This window comes from Monodon monoceros, unplaced genomic scaffold, assembly GCF_005190385.1.
Source record: "Monodon monoceros isolate NGI ecotype Baffin Bay Population unplaced genomic scaffold, NGI_Narwhal_1 Super_Scaffold_4, whole genome shotgun sequence".
In the NCBI taxonomy this organism is placed as follows: Eukaryota; Metazoa; Chordata; class Mammalia; order Artiodactyla; family Monodontidae; genus Monodon; species Monodon monoceros.
This window is the reverse complement of record NW_021703781.1, coordinates 76,358,941-76,379,377: the sequence shown is the minus strand read 5'-3', so window position 1 is coordinate 76,379,377 and position 20,437 is coordinate 76,358,941. Positions and strand designations below refer to the sequence as shown.

Sequence of the window (20,437 nt, the reverse complement as noted above, 5' to 3'; positions counted from 1 at the left end):
CGTTGGGGGGAGTTGGAATTGACTGTCCACCCCCAGAATCACCGAGGATGCCCAGGGAAAGGGGAAGCAAACGAAGAGCTTCGTAGAATAACTTTAGGATGGCACGTCAATTTTGACTGGGGTAAGGACTCTGAATCATTGACTTGGGCTCAGCAAGAGAGAGTGTTGCGTGTTCCACCACCCCGTTAAATGGGAGAGAAGCTGCGGTAGGGGTGTGGGTTTAGGGACACTGCCACATGGCTGCATTCCCAGGGCAGGGCAAGAACCTTGTTGGGATTTCTGGGTCAGAACAAAGAATATAGGTTCCTGCCCCCCACTGACAGCTGGGCACACACAGACTAGGGTTTCCTGGGGCCCAGAGGAGAGGAGGAAGATGGCGTCTGCCTAACAAGAGGGAGAAGAGGTTGGGAGAGTTGTTTGCCCTATTCATTGATTGATTCTCTCCTTCACCAAATATTAATTGAGCTTCTGTTATTTGTCTGGCACCTTCGTGGGTACAATAAACAAGTGGACCCACAAGTCAACATACTGAATTTTAATGAACAGGAAGGGAGTTCTTCCTTACAAGGAGGAAAACGGCAGGAGACTGGGAGAAATACTAGCTGGGGAGAGGTGGATGTCATTAGACTGGGGAGTGAGGTAAGGCTTCTTTGCATCATTGACGTTTAAGCTGATACCGAGTAGCAGAGTTGGGAGAAAGCATTCCAGGCAGAGGGAACAGCCTGTGCGAAGACTCGGAGCTATGATGGAGCTTGGTGTGTTTGGGGAGCGGGTGAGGTCAGTGCGGCTTAAAGCTGGGTGAGCGAGGAGAGCAACGCAGGTGGGTGTGGAGGGGCATGAAGGTCAGGCCATACAGGAGCTACAGCCCACGTTGAAGAGCTGGCATGTTCACTGTGGAGAACAGTATGGCGTTTTCTCAAAAAACGCTAAATATAGAACTACCCTGTGATCCAGCAATTCCATTCCTTGTTATATATCCAGAAAAAACGAAAACATGAATTCAAAAAGAGAGATGCACCCCAGTGTTCATAGCATAGCATAGCAGCATTATTTACAAAGCCAAGATATGGAAGCAACCTAAGTGTCCATCAATAGATGAATGGCAGAAGAAGATGTGAGATATGTATATACGTGTGTATATATGTGTCTGTATATATATACATATATATATACACACATGCACATATGTACATATGGGTGTGTGTGTGTGTGTATACACACAATGGAATACTACTCAGCCATAAAAAAGAACGAAAATTTTGTTATTTGCAGCAACAGGGATGGATTTGAAGGGCATAATGCCAAGTGAAATAAGTCAGACAGAGAAAGACAAATACTGTATGATATCACTTATTCGTGGAATCTAAAAAATACAACAAAATAGTGAATAAAAAAGAGAGCAGACTCACAGATACAGAGAACGAACTAGTGGTTACCAGTGGGGAGAGGGAGGTGGGGAGGGGCAACATAGGGGTAGGGGATTAAGAGGTACAAACTATCAGGTATAAAATAAGCTATGAGGATATATTGTACAACATAGGGAGTATAGCCAATATTTGATAATAACTGTAAATGGAGCGTAACCTTTAAACATTGTGGCTCACTGTGCTGTACACCTGTAACATAGAATATTATGCTTCAGCTATACTTCAATAAATATTTTTTTAAAAAGAGTTGGCATATTATCATCAGTGCAGTGGAACATCAGTGCAGGCTTACCATGACCAGGGGTAGGTGGATGAGGTTGAGTTTTTGAAAATATCCTCCCATTGCCATTGGGGGATGAATGGGAGGAAAGCACAGGTCGATGTGGAGGGACCGGGGTAGAAGGGTTTTGCAGCATCCCCATGAGAGATGATTGTGGCTTGATCCAGAGCAAGGTGGAGAGATGTCAGACCCAGACAACAGGGGCTGTGTTCTGGAGGGCGACTCAATAGGACCTCTTCATGGATCAGATGGAGTTGTTGAGGGAGAAGGACTTCAAATTTCTGACATGAGCAGTTGGGGAAATGAAAGTGCCTTCTCTAGAAACAGGGAAACCAAGGAAGGAGTCGATTATGGGAGATGGAAGTTGAGTCAAGAAGGATCCCAAGGGTACATGTGGCCCAAGGAAAGGAGTGCAGAGGCCAGGAATGCAGGTGTGTCAGTACCATCTGGGAGGGCGATGCGTTTTCCAGACTCTCGTCCTGCTTGTTTTGATCTCCTCTACTCAGGATCTCAGAATGGTCCCGGGAGGAAAATGTATTTTTCTCTCCCTCCATTGACTATGCCTACAGAGCATATTGAGATACTGGCACATCGAAGGGAAATGATCTTCAACTGACTTCTCTTATTTCTCTTTCAGAATCACCCAGGAGTCTTGAATTTTCGAATACAACTGGAAAGCAAAGAACTGATTGTAAATCTGGAAAGAAACAAGTAAGTCGAGTTAATTCCTGTTTATGACACCATAGGAGAAAGTTACAACGTGGAGACTGGAGAGTGCTGTGTAAGTGATGTTGGCATTTAGAGACACAGAACTAAATGTGTAGATTCATAATCCAAATTTGGATGTGAGGCTGGAATTAACTTCAAAAAATGACCCAATGGAAAAATAAAGAATTGTATTTTATCACTCTAAAAGAGAACTTTCTAGCTCAGCAGGTTTTTCTCATAGTTCTGATGTTTCTTTTTTTTTCAGAGCCTGATGTTTCAAGGATAGAATTTAAGCATCCTCTGTTCTGTTCCAATAACAGTGTTCCATAATTAGTTGACTTTTGGCAGTTCCTGGGTTGTATAAGGAGAAACAGTTTCAAATGGGTAGAAGCTCTTTTTTCCTTGGGAAATACCAAGAGTTTATTTTATCTTTCAGACCTTGTCTCCAATGGTATGAAGTATTTATTTTATCTTTTTACTTAAAAATTTGGCCCTTTTTTCTGAAAAATTATATATATTTTCAGAAAATGGTATTATATAGTTTTTCCTGTAGCACATGGATGTTATTACATATTTTGTATGCCTTCCCAGGAGAAAACTGTGCCTGGTTCAAGGCACAAGTAAAAATTACTCATATTCTTGTCATCCTTTATACTGTGGCTCTCCCCATGGGTTCCTCAGATCTAAAGGACCCCTACTATTCTAATTGATTAGTACCAGCAAAGAATCGAGCTCTCCTAATAAGCAATCTGTATTTAAAGATATAAGTTCCCAAGTCATGCTTGATTCAAAACTGGAGTTTCTGTCTTCCAGAATTACTGGTCCCTGTTTCTCACCCATCAGTGAAATGCTGATTTTTTGCTGAAATGACAGTGTAGATAAGACAGTTTCACTGAAATGAGTTCTGCCAGAGATACTGAGTCACAAAAATCTGACTCAGCATCTCTGTGTAAACGAGTCAGATCACTTACTTATACTTACTTTGGTTTGAGGGTCCTGAGCAAATCAGATGAACAGGATCATGAATGGCCAATTCTCACCTTCAGTATCTGACACCATGGCCAACAGCAATTATTAAAAAATAGGTTTTAAAATGCATATGAATATATATTAAATATATATTTTAAATGAGCATATGTAAAATAGCATGGCCTGCTTCTTGGGGGTCTGCAGCCTGCCTCTGCATTTCTTGCATGCTTCTCCCTCCCTATTAGATGGATTAAAAGCTTTTATGAGCAGTAAATAATGTGTTTTTAGCTTTTCTTGTGACTTGGTGATCTTAAACTAGAGGTTCAGGAATACATCTTGGATAATCAGGGGGCTGAACGGAAACCTGAATATTGCTTTTGATATGTCTCTCTTAGCAAAGTATGTATTTTCATGCTCTTTTTTTTCATGTAAGAATATCATAGGACATTTACATTTTCGTACACTGCTGTTTGTATGTGGTTTTGAAAATATCTCAGTGGACGAAACTTGGTATTCCTTGAAAGAGCAAAAGAAAATCAGGCTTCTGGTGGTGACGCATTTCCTCGATGGGGTTTTAGGATTGGCAGCTGGATTTGGGAAGTGTCTTTATTGCGACCGTTCTTATGGTTAGCCTGTTGGAGGGATGTGGTAAATGGCACGAGTGAGACTGATCCTGGACCTTTACGTGATATTAGGGCTGCAGGTAGAAGAATGGAAATTGACTTAATAAAAACCTTAAGTTATTTGTTTTCACTCTACAAGGAATATGTGTCCAATGCAAAAAATTGAAAACTGTAGGGAAAAGAAATCAAGAGTCCCCACCCCCAAAAAAGGTACCCCTACCACCAAACACAACGTTGGTTGGCATTTTGGTGAATGTTCATATGGATTTTTTTTTCCTTGTAGAAAAGGCTTTGCTTCTTTGGTCTTCCTAGTTGATATTGTAGTCTGTGTGTAATATGATATCCTACTTCTTCATTTAGCTTTATAATGATGTCCTTTTCCGTATAGAAATGCATTTCTTCGAGCCCCTCTGGTTCTCTGAGTCTGTAAAGTGAGTTAACAGTCTTATTCATGGTTCCCTTTGAAAATGATTTACCTTCCATTAAGGCGGGTAGTATGGTGCAAGCTGACTACTAGGCAGTGGCTAATTTGTATAAAAGATCATTTCCAAAGGTACCTTCATTTGCTCACTTCCAGTTCTGGGCCTTTCACAAAATAATCTCAAAATTAGAAAAGTTGTAAACTTAAAACTATCTCTTCTCGGTTTATTTCTTTTCCCAACTTCACTGGCAAAGCATGTTTTAGACAAGTATACGGAGACGGTTTAATGTGTTCCTATAACATTTTATAGCTTTATTTTAATTATCCTACTTATACTCATTGTGGAAATTTCATTCTGTTAAAAATGACATTTTCAAAATTAGAGCATGGTAATATGACTATTTTAATAATCCACTTCCAATCCATTTCCACCAGTTACTTCAGTATAACAAATTTTTGAAGACGGTGACATGTCTGTTCCATAAGCACTTCACTTTTGAAATGATGAATACCAAAAAATTCTACAACTTTATAGGTAGAATGAAATGCTTGTATGCTACTGGTTGTTTGTCAGGCACAAAAGGTAATCAACCCATCCAAAATTAAAAATTAAAGTAGAATTTTTAATTTGCATAGCCTTTGGCCCAGTAGATCCAATTGGAGAAGTTATCCAAATGAAGCTATAAGAACCCAAAGATAAATGTACGAGGAAGCAGGATAAATGTAAATATTTAACAACCAACAGAACAGAGAGCCCGACCAGTCTGAAGGTAACCTGGTCGGTACCCTGCTTCAGAGTCAACGGGGGGAATCAGCCCTGTGTTCAAGGATGTTCATTGCAGAAAGTTTTACCTAAAATACGTCAATAGGAGACCGATTAAATAAGTTATGACTCAGCTATGAAATAATACTACACAGTAGTACATCTAAAGATGATGATGGAGATTTTTATTATTGTAAATAGCATTGATAATATGACCGGTGTGAACGGCATGTTGGATAGTAGTTTACATGGCATTCAGTTTTTATCTTAAAATTATACTCATGTACATGTATGCTCGAAAGATTTGGACGACATTTACTTTCTTCATTAATGTTTTACAACAAGAAAATATTGCTGTTAAAATTAGGAAAACTTTTTATTTTGAAGGAAAAAAAGTTGCTCTAAAAACTTGAAAATGGTTGTAATGAAGAATGTTGAAGTATTTACTATTCATAAAAAAGAAATGAGGGGCTTCCCTGGTGGCGCAGTGGTTGAGAGTCCTCCTGCTGATGCAGGGGACACGGGTTCGTGCCCCGGTCCGGGAAGATCCCACATGCCGCGGAACGGCTGGGCCCGTGAGCCATGGCCGCTGAGCCTGCGCGTCCGGAGCCTGTGCTCCGCAACGGGAGAGGCCACAGCAGTGAGAGGCCCGTGTACCGCAAAAAAAAAAAAAAAAAAGAGAATCTTGAAGAGAGAGGATATAGGTGTATGTGTAACTGACTTACTTTGCTGTACACCTGAAACTAATACAAGATTGTATAGCAACTATACTTCAATAAAAATTTTTTTTTAAATGGTGGATGTTAGGAGGGCCCCCAGCAATTTTCCAAGGGCTAAAAAGCTCTACCCATGGACTATATCCAGAAATCTATTTTAATTAAAAACCTGCTTTAAAATCATAACCAATATAAAGGTGTCTTCAGTGCTTTCAATCATAAAAATCATCATGTAAAGCAAATGCAAAAAGAGAGTCACCTAAGTAACCCCACTCCAGACCTCTTCGTGTGTAAACCGATTCTTCATGAAACAGGGCTGGATTTGTGTTACATGGTTGTTTCAGGGAATCTATTTTATTTGCCTTGTAGCATCTCTAATTTGTGCAGAGATCAGATGCTGTTCACTTAAAATCTGTTTGTAGAGCCATAATTGAATGTTTAAAGAAACTCAAAACTTCCCTGGAGAAGCATTTTTCATGATGTTGCTGTCTGCCTATGGAACTGCGGGAACCAGCGTTACAAGTTCCGTAACTCTCCTGGATCCCCATGGATACCCAGGCCATTCCTTAAACAGGTTCTCTGTGCAACTGCATCTTTGATCAAAATGCTTTATTGGACAGGCTGGCCAGCTTAGACATCCGTTTTTCCGGTTTAGGATAATTAAAACTGATGGCGGTAGATCATTCCCACCGAGCTTTCTGTTTTCGAGCCCTGTCCATCACTGGTTGAAGGCAATTGCCGGGGGAAGTCCACAGCCCACTTGATTTATATTTGGGGTATCTCTGAGCTAGAAGAACTTTGGCATTGACTTTTCTTCTGTCTGGAATAATTCCAGATATCTCTTAGGGGGCCACTCTAATTAATATTCACTCCAGAACAGTTGCAGAAAGGAGCATTTTAAATTTGTCAGACATGGGCATAAATATTTGAGAAGGCATTTGTTGGACAGTATCTCAGAATATCATGATGTAGGGTAGAGAAATGCAGCCAGTGCAGAGGTGGGACTGGGTGGATTAGCAGTTGGCTGAATAACTACCTAGAGGATAGTAATCCTTTGTTCAGGTTGGACCAAATCGTGTTGGACAGCTGGACTGAGACTGCTGTCAGTGGCTGTAGGATGGTGTACAAGACCTCATCCTGGCCCACAATTTTGTCAGCCCATCGCTATGAAGACGTAAAAGGTGTGCTGATCACATTTCTTGGCAACGCAAAGCTGGCGGGGGTAACTGTGCTCTGCATGGCAGAATCTGGATTATGGAGATTTCAGCAGTTTGGATCAATGGGCCAAAACTAACAAGATGAGATTTAATGGGGATAAAGGTACAGTCCTATTCTTGGGTTAACAAAAAAATAAATATTGTTAAGTGCAGAAGGAAATTGACTAGTACTTCTTACGAATGAGACGTGAAAATTCAATGTGAGCCCCTGAGGCCATGCGGCTGCTGAAAGGTGGCTGCCACCTGGGTGTGCACAGGTTCCTGAGGTGGGTCCTGGACTGGAGAGGCCACCATTCTGCTGTGCATGACCCTGGTCAGGCCACATGCAGAACCCTGACCCCTGCGCTCTTTCAAGCATGACGTTTGAAAGCTGCCTGCCACCGTTCTCGCCTCCACTATTGGACTTTCATCACCTCTCCCACCAGCTAGAGATGTCCTCAAGGTCAGGGGGCAGGGTCTTTACTTCCCCCTCCATCCCCTTCCTTGTGGCCTGGCCTGTGGTTGGCACTCTCTGAGCCCTTAGCAAAGAGTGAAGGATGGGACGTGGATGGCCTGGATCAGGCCAGGAGTGAGTCAGCAGGAGGTTAAAGGTCTGTCCTGGGTGGTGAGAGAAACTACCTATTCAAGGAGAAAGCTTCTGGAGAGAATGCTGCGGCGGGAGTCAGGAAGCCAGGTTCAGAAACCCAGCTTTGCTTCCAGCAACAAGATGCTTATATTTTCTCTGTTTCCTCATCGGCGAAATGGAATAAACGTCTGTGTACAGTCAGTGCCAAGAGGTTAGAGCTCATGTTCTTTCTGATGATCAGGTTTGAATGATTCAGTGACGTATTCTTGTGGACCCAGTGATATTAGTTATTTCACCCAGTTGTATCCTTGGCTTCACTGTAACTGTGTCCTGTTTTAAATGTCCTAAATTAATAGAGATCAGGTATGACTCATCCGTACCCGTAAGTCTTAATGCTGGTCGAACATCTAATTCTGACAAGAGCTGGAAAGGATTCGTGTGCTAATCCTTTGGGTTCCTGTTGTTGTCATGGTCTTAACTTCACAATCTTGACATCCTCAGGAATTAGAATTTTAAAATCTTTGTTTGTGTGCAGAGTGCTATTTCTTTCCATTTCTACTCTTGCAGAGGAAGCCTCACCTGCCTGTCAGAGCCTCCAGCTTTAATTTGCCTGGTGGTTCTAATTATTGACTAAACTATTGAAGGTAAAACTGTATTATAGAAACTTGACTATCTCATCTTACGTTTGTATCTCTCAACTTCCCTTCCGCCATTCACAAATCTTATCGGTCTTTATTAATTCAAATGATTCCTAATGTTAATCAACAATAAATCAATGAGACCATTTCTCTTTTTACTTAGTCATTTACCTACAAACATTTTTTAAAATTTATTTTATTCAAGTATAGTTGATTTACAGTGTGGTGTTAATCTCTATTATACAGCAAAGTTATTCAGTTATACATATATATGCATTCTTTTTCATATTCTTTTCCATTATGTTTTATCACAGGATATTGAATATAGTTCCCTGCGCTATACAGTAGCGCCTTGTTGTTTATCCATTCTCTATATAATAGTTTGCATCTGCTAAACTCAAACTCCCAATAAATCCCTCCCTCAACCTCCTCCCCCTTGGCAACCACAAGTTTGTCCTCTATGTCTGTGAATCTGTTTTGGTTTCATAGATAAGTTCATTTGTGTCATATTTTAGATTCCACATATGAGTGATATCGTATGGTATCTGTTGTTCTCTTTCTGACTTACTTCACTTATATGATAATCTCTAGTTGTATCCATGTTGCTGCAAATGGCATTATTTCATTCTTTTTTATGGCTGAGTAGTATCCCATTGTATATATGTAGCACATCGTCTTTATCCATTCATCTGTTGATAGACATTTAGATTGTTTCCATGTCCTGACTATTGTAAATAGTGCTGCTATGAACATAGGGGTGCATGTATCTTTTTGAACTATCGTTTTGTCCGGATATATGCCCAGGAGTGGGATTACAGGATCATATGGCAGCTCTACTTTTAGCACAAACATTTATTTCATACCAGACACTACAGTTGGCCCTGCTGATAGAGTCATCAACAAGGTAAAGTCCTTGTCCTCTTGGAGGTCAGTCAAGGAGCCCAACGCTAAACAGGTCATCACAGGACCATACTGAATGACAGTGGTGCTGAGAGCTAAAAAGACAAGCAGGAGGCCCAGCCTGGTTCAGGAAGGAACCATGAAATGAAGCAGCATTTACGCTTTACATGAACAGGGGTGAGCCAGGTAAAGGAGGGCAGAGTGTAGAGGGTTCTAGAGAGAAGGATGTGCATATGGAAAGTTCCCAAAAGCAGGGGAAGGAGCGTTGAAGTGTTTCAGAAATGAAGGTCCATGTGCTGGTGAGCAAGAGGGAGATGGGGAGAGAAGAGTGGAAACCAGTCCATGTGGGACCTTGGGCTCCATGATAAGACCTTGTATTTTCTCCTAAGAACCATGGTGCCTCATGGAAGCAAGGCCTGTAAGCAGGACACTGACTCTCATAGAAGGGAATAGATGAGAATGTTCTGGACAGAGAATGGACAGAAATTGATGGGCAGTCGAATGTATGGTGTAATATGGAAAGGAAGGTGTCAGGGATAATTCTTATACATGAAATGCTGGAAGAACAGTGATGCCCTTTGATCAGAAGAGAGAACCCTAGGAAAGGACCAAGAACTTGCCATTTGAGCAGGGGCCAGGGACACAAAGATATGGATCGTGGTGGCCATGGTCCTCCGGGTCTTGGGGGAAGGTGGACATTTGGGCCTCACAGAATCCATTCTGGAGGTGACCTGTGGAGTGTTCTCATGTGGACATGGCATTTCTTTGGGATCCATGGATGTTTGCAGCAGTGGCTGGGGCTCTGAGCTGGAGACCATGCGCCTGCGGTGGGTGGAACGTCGCAAGACATTGGCCGTGGCCTCGAGAGTATCTGAATGGCCATCGCAGCCTCAGGCAGTGTCACTGCTTCCTGCATTTTCCAGGCGGGAGCCAGGTGGGGCGAGCCTGTGGCCTTTGGGCTTGCTCCCAGGCCCAGTTCTGTGTCCTTCTTATGATCTGTCTCCATGCAGTGGGTATGCCCCTCCACCAGGATCACGCACAGACTCTTACTGTCCTTCAAGTCTGGGGCATTTGAGGACCACCTGGGGAGCTTATTCCAAAGACAGATGCCTGGCTCCGCTTCTCTCTATTGAAGCAGCATCCCCAGTGATAGGGCCTGTATTCTGTATTCCTTAAGGAGCTATATTCATGCTTTAATTAGAGAGCCGTTGACCTCACGAAGCTATTTAAATTAACCTTAAAAGATTAAAACTTTAGTTCCTTGGTCACACTAGCCATGGTTCAAGTGCTCTGTAATCCCATTTGGCTATAGGAATGTTTCCATCATGGCAAGAGGGTCTGTTGGACATTGCTGGGATTGGCAGGTAACACCAGCTGGCCAGCTCCTTCCAGTTTGGGGTCTTGGCTGACGCATGGCCAGTGGGAATGTTCTTTCCTACAGGGAGTCACACACTTCTTCAGGTTGCCTAATTCCTGCAGTTTAATAAGCTTCATCCCTCACTGTAGGGAATCGGGCAGTACCAGAGGGGTCACCTCTACACCTTGAAGAAGTCAGGAAAGGATGGGAGAAAATTCTCTAAGCATGACTGTAGACTCATGGAATTGACGCCAGCTACGCGGACATCAGCGATCTTGTAACTAGACCAAACTCCTTCCGGTTTCAGTTCCAGTCTCTCAGCCTGAACATTTAAGATCTTTCTAATTGGGCTAAATTTTGTTCCCTGGATAAGAACTAAATTCCCTTGAGCTTCCCTCCTCACGGCAGTCTTTGAAGTTATACAGACACTGGAAAAGGTCAGAACACCATTTTTAGAGTTTTTGTTCTTCAACCTGACTTAACTTTAAAGAGCCTAAATCAGTTAAGATCAACCTTTTCAAAACGGTGCCCCTCTGGGTGCCAATTTGAGAGCGTGGCAGCCTTGAGCACCTTCTGTGAAGTTAGAAGGAATTGAAAAGGGCATTTGATGTGGAAGTGGGTCTCCACGTTTAATTACGTCACTTGTCGTCTTTCACTTCTTGTGCTGTGGGAGTATGATTTGCTGATGAAAACCCTGCTGTGTCCTCGGGGTTCCTCTCCAGAACTGCATCCCAGATGGATAATAATGGCTGTCCTGACCATTTCCAGATGGTCTCTGGTGGCCTAGGGGAGAGCTGATGCTGGCTTTGTGGTTGTCATTTCACTGTCCCCTTCCCTGCCGGTGGCCAGGGGTGATTGTGTGCAGGTGCTATACGGGCTGGTGTATTTATGGCAAGTCTCTTGCCTTTTTCTAGTTGTCATGTCCTCAACAGAAAGACCATGATGCTTCTGTTTGTGTGACATAATGACTCTTCATTGATCACATGAGACAATAAATAAAACTAACCCTGCAGAGAGCTTGAAACACTTTGGTTTGGTTTGATTACTACATCTAAGTCTTTTTTTAATATATAGGTTCCTGGTTCCTTTTTTTTTTTTTAATTCTTGCAGTTGACAACTTGTAATCCTTGTGAGTGAAACCAGGTTGCTTGCCCAGTAGAATTTTCCACATTCATGATTTTGCTGACTTCATCCCCATGGTGTCATCTCACCCATTCCTTTGTTCCCTGTGTTTTCTGTTAACCAGTAGTTAGAGCTACAGCCTTGAGCAGATTCAGGTTCTGGTTTTTTGACAGGACTACACTGTGAGGGATGCTGCATGCTCTTCCTGCATCACATCAGGAGTTCTGTGACCTCTGCTTGTCTCTTTTTTGAGATGTTGGATGGATCTCTGGGTTCAGGGATCATTCTAATGCTTCCATTGTAAAGCTCCGCACCAACCTTTAGCTGCCAGAGTCAGTGGCCAGTAAAAACGAACGCCTAGATCAGTTCTCTGTTTCTATCTAGCAAAGGGGGTGATGTTCTTATTCTATTGTTCCTTCATTTGTTAGCTGGAATTCTTCTAGAGAAGAACTTTTCCCCATCAACTCCTGGTTTACCCCGAGGTCCGAGGGGAAAGGCAGGATACTCTTTAGGGAACACCGCTAATCATCGCTCTGCCTTTGCCTGTCGGTAGTCACTGTATTCCCCAGACTTAGCACCTCACTCTTGGGGGTTCATTCCACAGCCTCTTGTTGAGCACCCACATTTGTGACAGACTCCATGAGGGTGCAGAAGTGTGCCTGAGCCTATCCCTGAGCAGCTGCTGGAGTGCAGGTTTCAGCCTAACTCTGCAATCACTCCATTGAGACTCTGATTTTCTTGTCCTTTTAAAATCAAATGCACCTGGGCTTCCCTGGTGGCGCAGTGGTTGGGAGTCCACCTGCCAGTGCAGGGGACGCGGGTTCAAGCCCTGGTCTGGGCGGATCCCACATGCCGCGGAGCAGCCGAGCCCGTGAGCCACAGCTGCTGAGCCTGTGTTCTGGAGCCCACGAGCCACGGCTGCTGAAGCCCGCGCGCCTGGAGCCCGTGCTCCACGGCAAGAGAAGCCACCGCAGTGAGGGGCCCACGCACCGCAGGGAAGGGTGGCCCCCACTCGCCGTGACTGGAGAGGGCCCACGCGCAGCAACGATGACCCAACGCAGCCAAAAATAAATAAATTTTAAAAAAATCAAATGCGCCCCAGCATCCTGTGTGGAAGCAGATGCTCAGGGGCTAGAATAGGAAAAGCAGAATCTGGCCCCAGCATCACTGGCGTGAAAACCAGAGGTCTGAATTGGAGTCCAGACATTGCCTGTCCCTTCAAGGGCTGTTTCCATGGCAACAACAACGGCAAATTAAAGCATCTGTTTCCTTGGCAAGCAGATTTAGTCACACTGAAGGAAAACGGCAGTAAATTCCTCAAAGATCTGTGGCCTGAAAATATGCAGAGGCTAGCCACACGTGCTCGGGTACACCTGAGAAAAACAGAAAGAGGACGTCTATCTAAAAATGTTAGGAAATAGTCACTTCTTTCCTCTCAGTGTGCTGGTGGATTTCACTGTGGTATAAAGTGGATTTAACATAAGTGGAGAACAAGAGTTTCTTTATTTTTTTATGATTTTCTTCCTTATGAAAAACATGTGGCAGATAGAAGATGATATAAAGCCAACTTCCACAGCAGGGAAATGATTTGGGGAGATGATTTATTTAAGCACGGAGTTGTTTTCACAGCCCTTCTAAGACTACCTCTTCGGCCTCAACTGGCCTAGAGGATTTTATTGGTCAGTTTCTTGGTTTTCTTTGAAAAATCTGACAGGCTCCAGTGGAGAGTCCCTCCGTGCTATGTTGGCGGCCAAGCAGCACCCATATGACAAATATCAATGTTACAGAGGCTCCCTTGGGAGCTCTGGGATATGTTTTTTTTGTTTGTTTCTTCGTTTCTTAGTTTAAATTTTGCCCCTTTTATTTTTACATCATGCAGAAAATTGTTAACTCCATGCATAGACTTTGACTACTAAAGGTCTGTATTTTGGACAAACAATTATTGCTCCAGATTCTACCAGTTGCCTACTGAATGCTATTTCTTTCTTTTTTTTTTAACATCTTTGAGTATAATTGCTTTACAATGGTGTGTCAGTTTCTGCTTTACAACAAAGTGAATCAGTTATACATATACATATGTCCCCATATCTCTTCCCTCCTGCGTCTCCCTCCCTCCCACCCTCCCTATCCCACCCCTCTAGGTGGTCACAAAGCACCGAGCTGATCTCCCTGTGCTAATGCAGCTGCTTCCCACCAGCTATCGGTTTTACATTTGGTAGTGTGTATATGTACATGCCACTCTCTCAATTTGTCCCAGCTTACACTTCGCCCTCCCCATGTCCTCAAGTCCATTCTCTAGTAGGTCTGCGTCTTTATTCCTGACCTGCCCCTAGGTTCTTCTGACCATTTTTTTTCTTTTTTTTTTTTTAGATTCCATATATATGTGTTAGTATACGGTATTTGTTTTTCTCTTTCTGACTTACTTCACTCTGTATGACAGACTCTAGGTTCAACCACCTCACTACAAATAACTCAATTTCGTTTCCTTTTATGGCTGAGTAATATTCCATTGTATATATGTGTCACATCTTCTTTATCCATTCATCTGTTGATGGACACTTAGGTTGCTTCCATGTCCTGGTTATTGTAAATAGAGCTGCAGTGAACATTTTGGTATATGACTCTTTTTGAATTATGCTTTTCTCAGGGTATATGCCCAGTAGTGGGATTGCTGGGCCATATGGTAGTTCTATTTTTAGTTTTTTAAGGAACCTCCATGCTGTTCTCCATAGTGGCTGTATCAATTTACATTCCCACCAACAGTGCAAGAGGGTTCCCTTTTCTCCACACCCTCTCCAGCATTTATTGTTTCTAGATTATTGGATGATGGCCATTCTGACTGGTGTGAGATGATATCTCACTGTAGTTTTGATCTGCATTTCTCTAGTGATTAATGATGTTGAGGATTCTTTCATGTGTTTCTTGGCAAACTGTATCTCTTCTTTGGAGAAATGTCTATTTAGGTTTTCTGCCCATTTTTGGATTGGGTTGTTTGTTTTTCTGTTACTGAGCTGCATGAGCTGCTTGTAAATTTTGGAGATTAATCCTTTGTCAGTTGCTTCATTTGCAAATATTTTCTCCCATTCTGAGGGTTGTCTTTTGGTCTTGTTTATGGTTTGCTGTGCAAAAGCTTTTAAGGTTTCATTAGGTCCCATTTGTTTATTTTCATTTTTATTTCCATTTCTCTAGGAGGTGGGTCGAAAAGGAACTTGCTGTGATTTATGTCATTGAGTGTTCTGCCTATGTTGTCCTCTAAGAGTTTGATGGTGTCTGGCCTTACATTTAGGTCTTTAATCCATTTTGAGTTTATTTTTGTGTATGGTGTTAAGGAGTGTTCTAATTTCATTCTTTTACGTGTAGCTGTCCAGTTTACCCAGCACCACTTATTGAAGAGGCTGTCTTTTCTCCACTGTATATTCTTGCCTCCTTTATCAAAGATAAGGTGACCATATGTGCGTGGGTTTATCTGTGGGCTTTCTATCCTGTTCCATTGATGTATATTTCTGTTTTTGTGCCACTATGATACTGTCTTGTTTACTGTAGCTTTGTAGTATAGTCTGAAGTCAGGGAGCCTGATTTCTCCAGCTCCGTTTTTCTTTCTCAAGATTGCTTTGGCTATTCGGGGTCTTCTGTGTTTCCATACAAATTGTGAAATTTTTTGTTCTAGTTCTGTGAAAAATGCCAGTGGTAGTTTGATAGTGATTGCAATGAATCTGTAGATTGCTCTGAGTAGTAGAGTCATTTTCACAATGTTGATTCTTCCAATCCAAGAACATGGTATATCTCTCCATCTATTTGTATCATCTTTAATTTCTTTCATCAGTGTCTTATACTTTTCTGCATACAGGTCTTTTGTCTCCTTAGGTAGATTTATTCCTAGATATTTTATTCTTTTTGTTGCAGTGGTAAATGGTAGTGTTTCCTTAATTTCTCTTACAGAATTTTCATTATTAGTGGATAGGAATGCAAGAGCTTTCTGTGCATCAATTTTGTATCCTGCTACTTCACCAAATTCATTGATTAGCTCTAGTAGTTTTCTGGTAGCATCTTTAGGATTGTCTATGTATAGTATCCTGTCATCTGCAAACAGTGACAGCTTTACTTCTTCTTTTCCAATTTGGATTCCTTTTATTTCTTTTTCTTCTCTGATTGCTGTGGCTAAAACTTCCAAAACTATGTTGAATAATAGTGGTAAGAGTGGGCAACCTTGTCTTGTTCCTGATCTTAGTGGAAATGGTTTCAGTTTTTCACCATTGAGGACAGTGTTGGCTGTGGGTTTGTCATATATGGCCTTTATTAGGTTGAAACTTCCCTCTATGCCTACTTTCTGGAGGGTTATATCATAAATGGGTGTTGAATTTTGTCAAAAGCTTTCCCTGCATCTATTGAGATGATCATATGATTTTTCTCCTTCAATTTATTAATATGGTGTATCTTGTTGATTGATTTGTGTATATTGAAGAATCCTTGCATTCCTGGGATAAACCCCACTTGAACATAGTGTATGATCCTTTTAATGTGCTGTTGGATTCTGTTTGCTAGTATTTTTGCATCTATATTCATCAGTGATATTGGCCTGTGGTTTTCTGTTTCTGTGACATCTTTGTCTGGTTTTGGTATCAGAGTGATGGTGGCCTTGTAGAATGAGTTTGGTAGTGTTCCTCCCTCTGTTATATTTCAGAAGAGTTTGAGAAGGATAAGTGTTAGCTCTTCTCTAAATGTTTGATAGAATTTGCCTGTGAAGCCATCTGGTCCTGGTCTTTTGTTTGTTTGAAGATTTTTAATCACAGTTTCAATTTCAGTGCTTGTGATTTGTGTGTTCATATTTTCTATTACTTCCTGGTTCAGTCTCAGAAGGTTGTGCATCTCTAAGAATTTGTCCATTTCTTCCAGGTTTCCATTTTATTGGCATATAGTTGCTTGTAGTAATCTCTCATGATCCTTTGTATTTCTGCAGTGTCAGTTGTAACTTCTCCTTTTTCGTTTCTAACTCTATTGATTTGAGTCTTCTCCCTTTTTTCTTGATAAGTCTGGGTAATGGTTTATCAATTTTGTTACTGTTCTTGAAGAACCAGCTTTTAGTTTTATTGATCTTTGCTATAGTTTCCTTCATTTCTTTTTCATTTATTTCTGATGTGATCTTTATGAGTTCTTTCCTTCTGCTAACTTTGGGGTTTTTTTTGTTCTTCTTTCTCTGATTGCTTTAGGTGTAAGGTTAGGTTGTTTATTTGAGATGTTTCTTGTTTCTTAAGGTAGGACTGTATTGTTATAAACTTCCCTCTTAGAACTGCTTTTGCGGCATCCCATGGGTTTTGGGTCATCGTGTTTTCTTTTTCATTTGTTTCTAGGTATTTTTTTTAATTTCCTCTTTGATTTCTTCAGTGATCTCTTGGTTATTAAGTAGTGTGTTGTTTAGCCTCCATGTGTTTGTATTTCTTACAGATTTTTTCCTGTAACTGATATGTAGTCTCATAGCGTTGTGGTCAAAAAAGATACTTAAAAGATACTTGATATGATTTCAATTTTCTTAAATTTACCAAGGCTTGATTTGTGACCCGAGATATGATCTATCCTGGAGAATGTTCCATGAGCACTTGAGAAGAATATGTATTCTGTTGTTTTTGGATGGAATGTCCTATAAATACAGTTAAGTCCATCTTGTTTAATGCATCATTTAAAGCTTGTGTTTCCTTATTTATTTTCATTTTGGATGATCTGTCCATTGGTGAAAGTGGGGTGTTAAGGTCCCCTACTATGATTGTGTTACTGTCAATTTCCTCTTTTAGAGCTGTTAGCAGTTGCCTTATGTATTGAGGTGCTCCTATGTTGGGTGCATAAATATTTACAATTGTTATATCTTCTTCTTGGCTTGCTCCCTTGATCATTAGGTAGTGTCCTTCTTTGTCTCTTGTAATAGTCTTCATTTTAAAGTCTATTTTGTCTGATATGAGAACTGCTACTCCACCTGTCTTTTGATTTCCATTTGCATGGAGTATCTTTTTCCATCCCCTCACTTTCAGTCTGTATGTGTCCTTAGGTGTGAAGTGGATCTCTTTCGGACAGCATATATACGGGTCTTGTTTTTGTATTCATTCAGCCAGTCTACGTCTTTTGGTTTGAGCATTTAATCCATTCACATTTAAGGTAATTATCGAAATGTATGTTCCTATTACCATTTTCTTAATTGTTTGGGGTTTATTATTGTAGGTCTTTTCCTTCTCTTGTGTTTCCTGCCTAGAGAAGTTCCTTTAGCATTTGTTGTAAAGCTGGTTTGGTGGTGCTGAGTTCTCTTAGCTTTTGTTTGTCTGTAAAGATTTTAATTTCTCCATCAAACCTGAATGAGATCCTTGCTAGGTAGAGTAATCTTGGCTGTAGGTTTTTCTCTTTAATCGCTTTAAATATGTCCTGCCACTCCCTTCAGGCTTGCAGAGTTTCTGCTGAAAGATCAGCTGTTAACCTTATTGGGATTCCCTTGTGTGCTATTTGTTGTTTTTCCCTTACTGCTTTTAATATTTTTTTCTTTGTATTTAATTTTTGATAGTTTGATTAATATGTGTCTTGGCATGTTTCTCCTTGGATTTATCCTGTATGGGACTCTGTGTGCTTCCTGGACTTGATTAACTATTTCCTTTCCCAGATTAGGGAAGTTTTCAAGTATAATCTCTTCAAATATTTTCTCAGTCCCTCTCTTTTTCTCTTCTTCTTCTGGGACCCCTATAATTCGAATGTTGGTGCATTTAATGTTGTCCCAGAGGTCTCTGAGACTGTCCTCAATTATTTTCATTCTTTTTTCTTTATTCTGCTCTGCAGTAGTTATTTCCACTATTTTATCTTCCAGGTCACTTATCCGTTCCTCTGCCTCAGTTATTCTGCTACTGATCCCTTCTAGAGAATTTTTAATTTCATTTATTGTGTTGTTCATCTCTGTTTGTTTGGTCTTTAGTTCTTCTAGGTCCTTGTTAAACGTTTCTTGTATTTTCTCCATTCTATTTCCACAATTTTGGATCATCTTTACTATGATTATTCTGAATTCTTTTTCAGGTAGACTGCCTATTTCCTCTTCATTTGTTTGGTCTGGTGCGTTTTGCCTTGCTCCTTCATCTGCTGTGTGTTTCTCTGTCTTCTCATTTTGCTTAACTTACTGTGTTTGGGGTCTCCATTTCACAGGCTGCAGGTTCGTAGTTTCCGTTGTTTTGGGTGTCTGTCCCCAGTGGCTTAGGTTGGTTCAGTGTGTTGTGTAAGCTTCCTGACGGAGGGGACTAGTGCCTGTGTTCTGGTGGATGAGGCTGGCTCTTGTCTTTCTGGTGGGCAGGTCCACGTCTGGTGGTGTGTTTTGGGGTGTCTGTGGCCTTATTATGATTTTAGGCAGCCTCTGTGCTAATGGATGGGGTTGTGTTCCTGTCTTGCTAGTTGTTTGGCATAGAGTGTCCTGCACTGTAGCTTGCTGGTCATTGGGTGGAGCTGGGTCTTGGCATTGAGATGGAAATCTCTGGGAGATTTTCATCATTTGATATTAAGTGGAGCTGGGAGGTCTCTTGTGGACCAGTCTCCTGAACTTGGCTCTCCCACCTCAGTGGCAGAACCCTGATGCCTGTCTGGAGCACCTAGAGCCTGTCCTCCACGTGGCTCAGAATTAAAGGGAGAAAAAAAAAGAAGGAAAGAAGTAAAGAAAGAAAGAAAGGAAAGACGGAAGGAAGGAAGAAAGAAGATAAAATAAAATTAAGTAAAATAAAATAAAATTATTAAAATAAAAAATAATTATTAAGGAAAAAATTTTTAAGTAATAAAAAAAAAACAAAAATACAATGGACAGACAGAACCCTAGGACCAATGGTAAAAGCAAAGCGATACAGACAGAATCACACACAGAAGCATACACATACACATTCAGAAAAAGAGAAAAAGGGAAAAAATATATATATCATTGCTCCCAAAGTCCACCTCCTCAATTTGGGATGATTCCTTGTCTATTCAGGTATTCCACAGATGCAAAGTACATCAGGTTGATTGTGGAGATTTAATCCGCTGCTCGTGAGGCTGCTGGGAGAGATTTCCCTTTCTCTTCTTTGTTCACACAGCTTCCGGGGTTCACCTTTGGGTTTGGCCCTGCCTCTGCATGCAGGTTGCCTGAGGGCGTCTGCTCCTGCCCAGACAGGACGGGGTTAAAGGAGCCGCGATTCGGGGGCTCTGGCTCACTCAGGCCGGGGGGAGGGAGGGGCACGGAGTGCGAGGCAAGCCTGCGGCGGCAGAGGCCGGCGTGACGTTGCACCAGCCTGAGGCGCGCCGTGCGTTCTCCCGGGGAAGTTGTCCCTGGATCCCGAGACCCTGGCAGTGGCGGGCTGCACAGGCTCCCCGGAAGTGGGGTGTGGATAGTGCCCTGTGCTCGCACACAGGCTTCTTGGTGGCGGCAGCAGCAGCCTTAGCGTCTCATGCCTGTCTCTGGTGTCCGCGCTGTTAGCCGCGGCTCGTGCCCGTCTCTGGAGCTCCTTTAAGCGGCGCTCTGAATCCCTTCTCCTCGCGCACCAGGAAACAAAGAGGCAAGAAAACTTTTCCCCGGACTCCCTTCTGTTTAGCCGTGGCTTACTAATAACCCCCTGTAGGCTGTGTTCATGCCACCAGCCCCAGTCCTCTCCTTGCGCTCCGACCGAAGCCCGAGCCTCAGCTCCCAGCCCCGCCCGCCCCGGCGGGTGAGCAGACAAGCCTCTCAGGCTGGTGAGTGCCGGTCGGCCCT

The 20,437-nt window shown here is 42.1% G+C and overlaps 1 protein-coding gene across 1 annotated transcript in view; it reads left to right on the top strand.

Annotated features, from left to right (window-relative positions):
• The window catches only part of LOC114908456 (disintegrin and metalloproteinase domain-containing protein 12-like), a 668,284-nt gene that overhangs the window by 389,912 nt on the left and 257,935 nt on the right, over window positions 1-20,437 (top strand). The window contains exon 6 of the mRNA XM_029244622.1: window positions 2,345-2,418. Coding sequence (XP_029100455.1) covers window positions 2,345-2,418 — 74 coding nt within the window. The remainder of the gene's footprint in view (window positions 1-2,344; window positions 2,419-20,437) is intronic.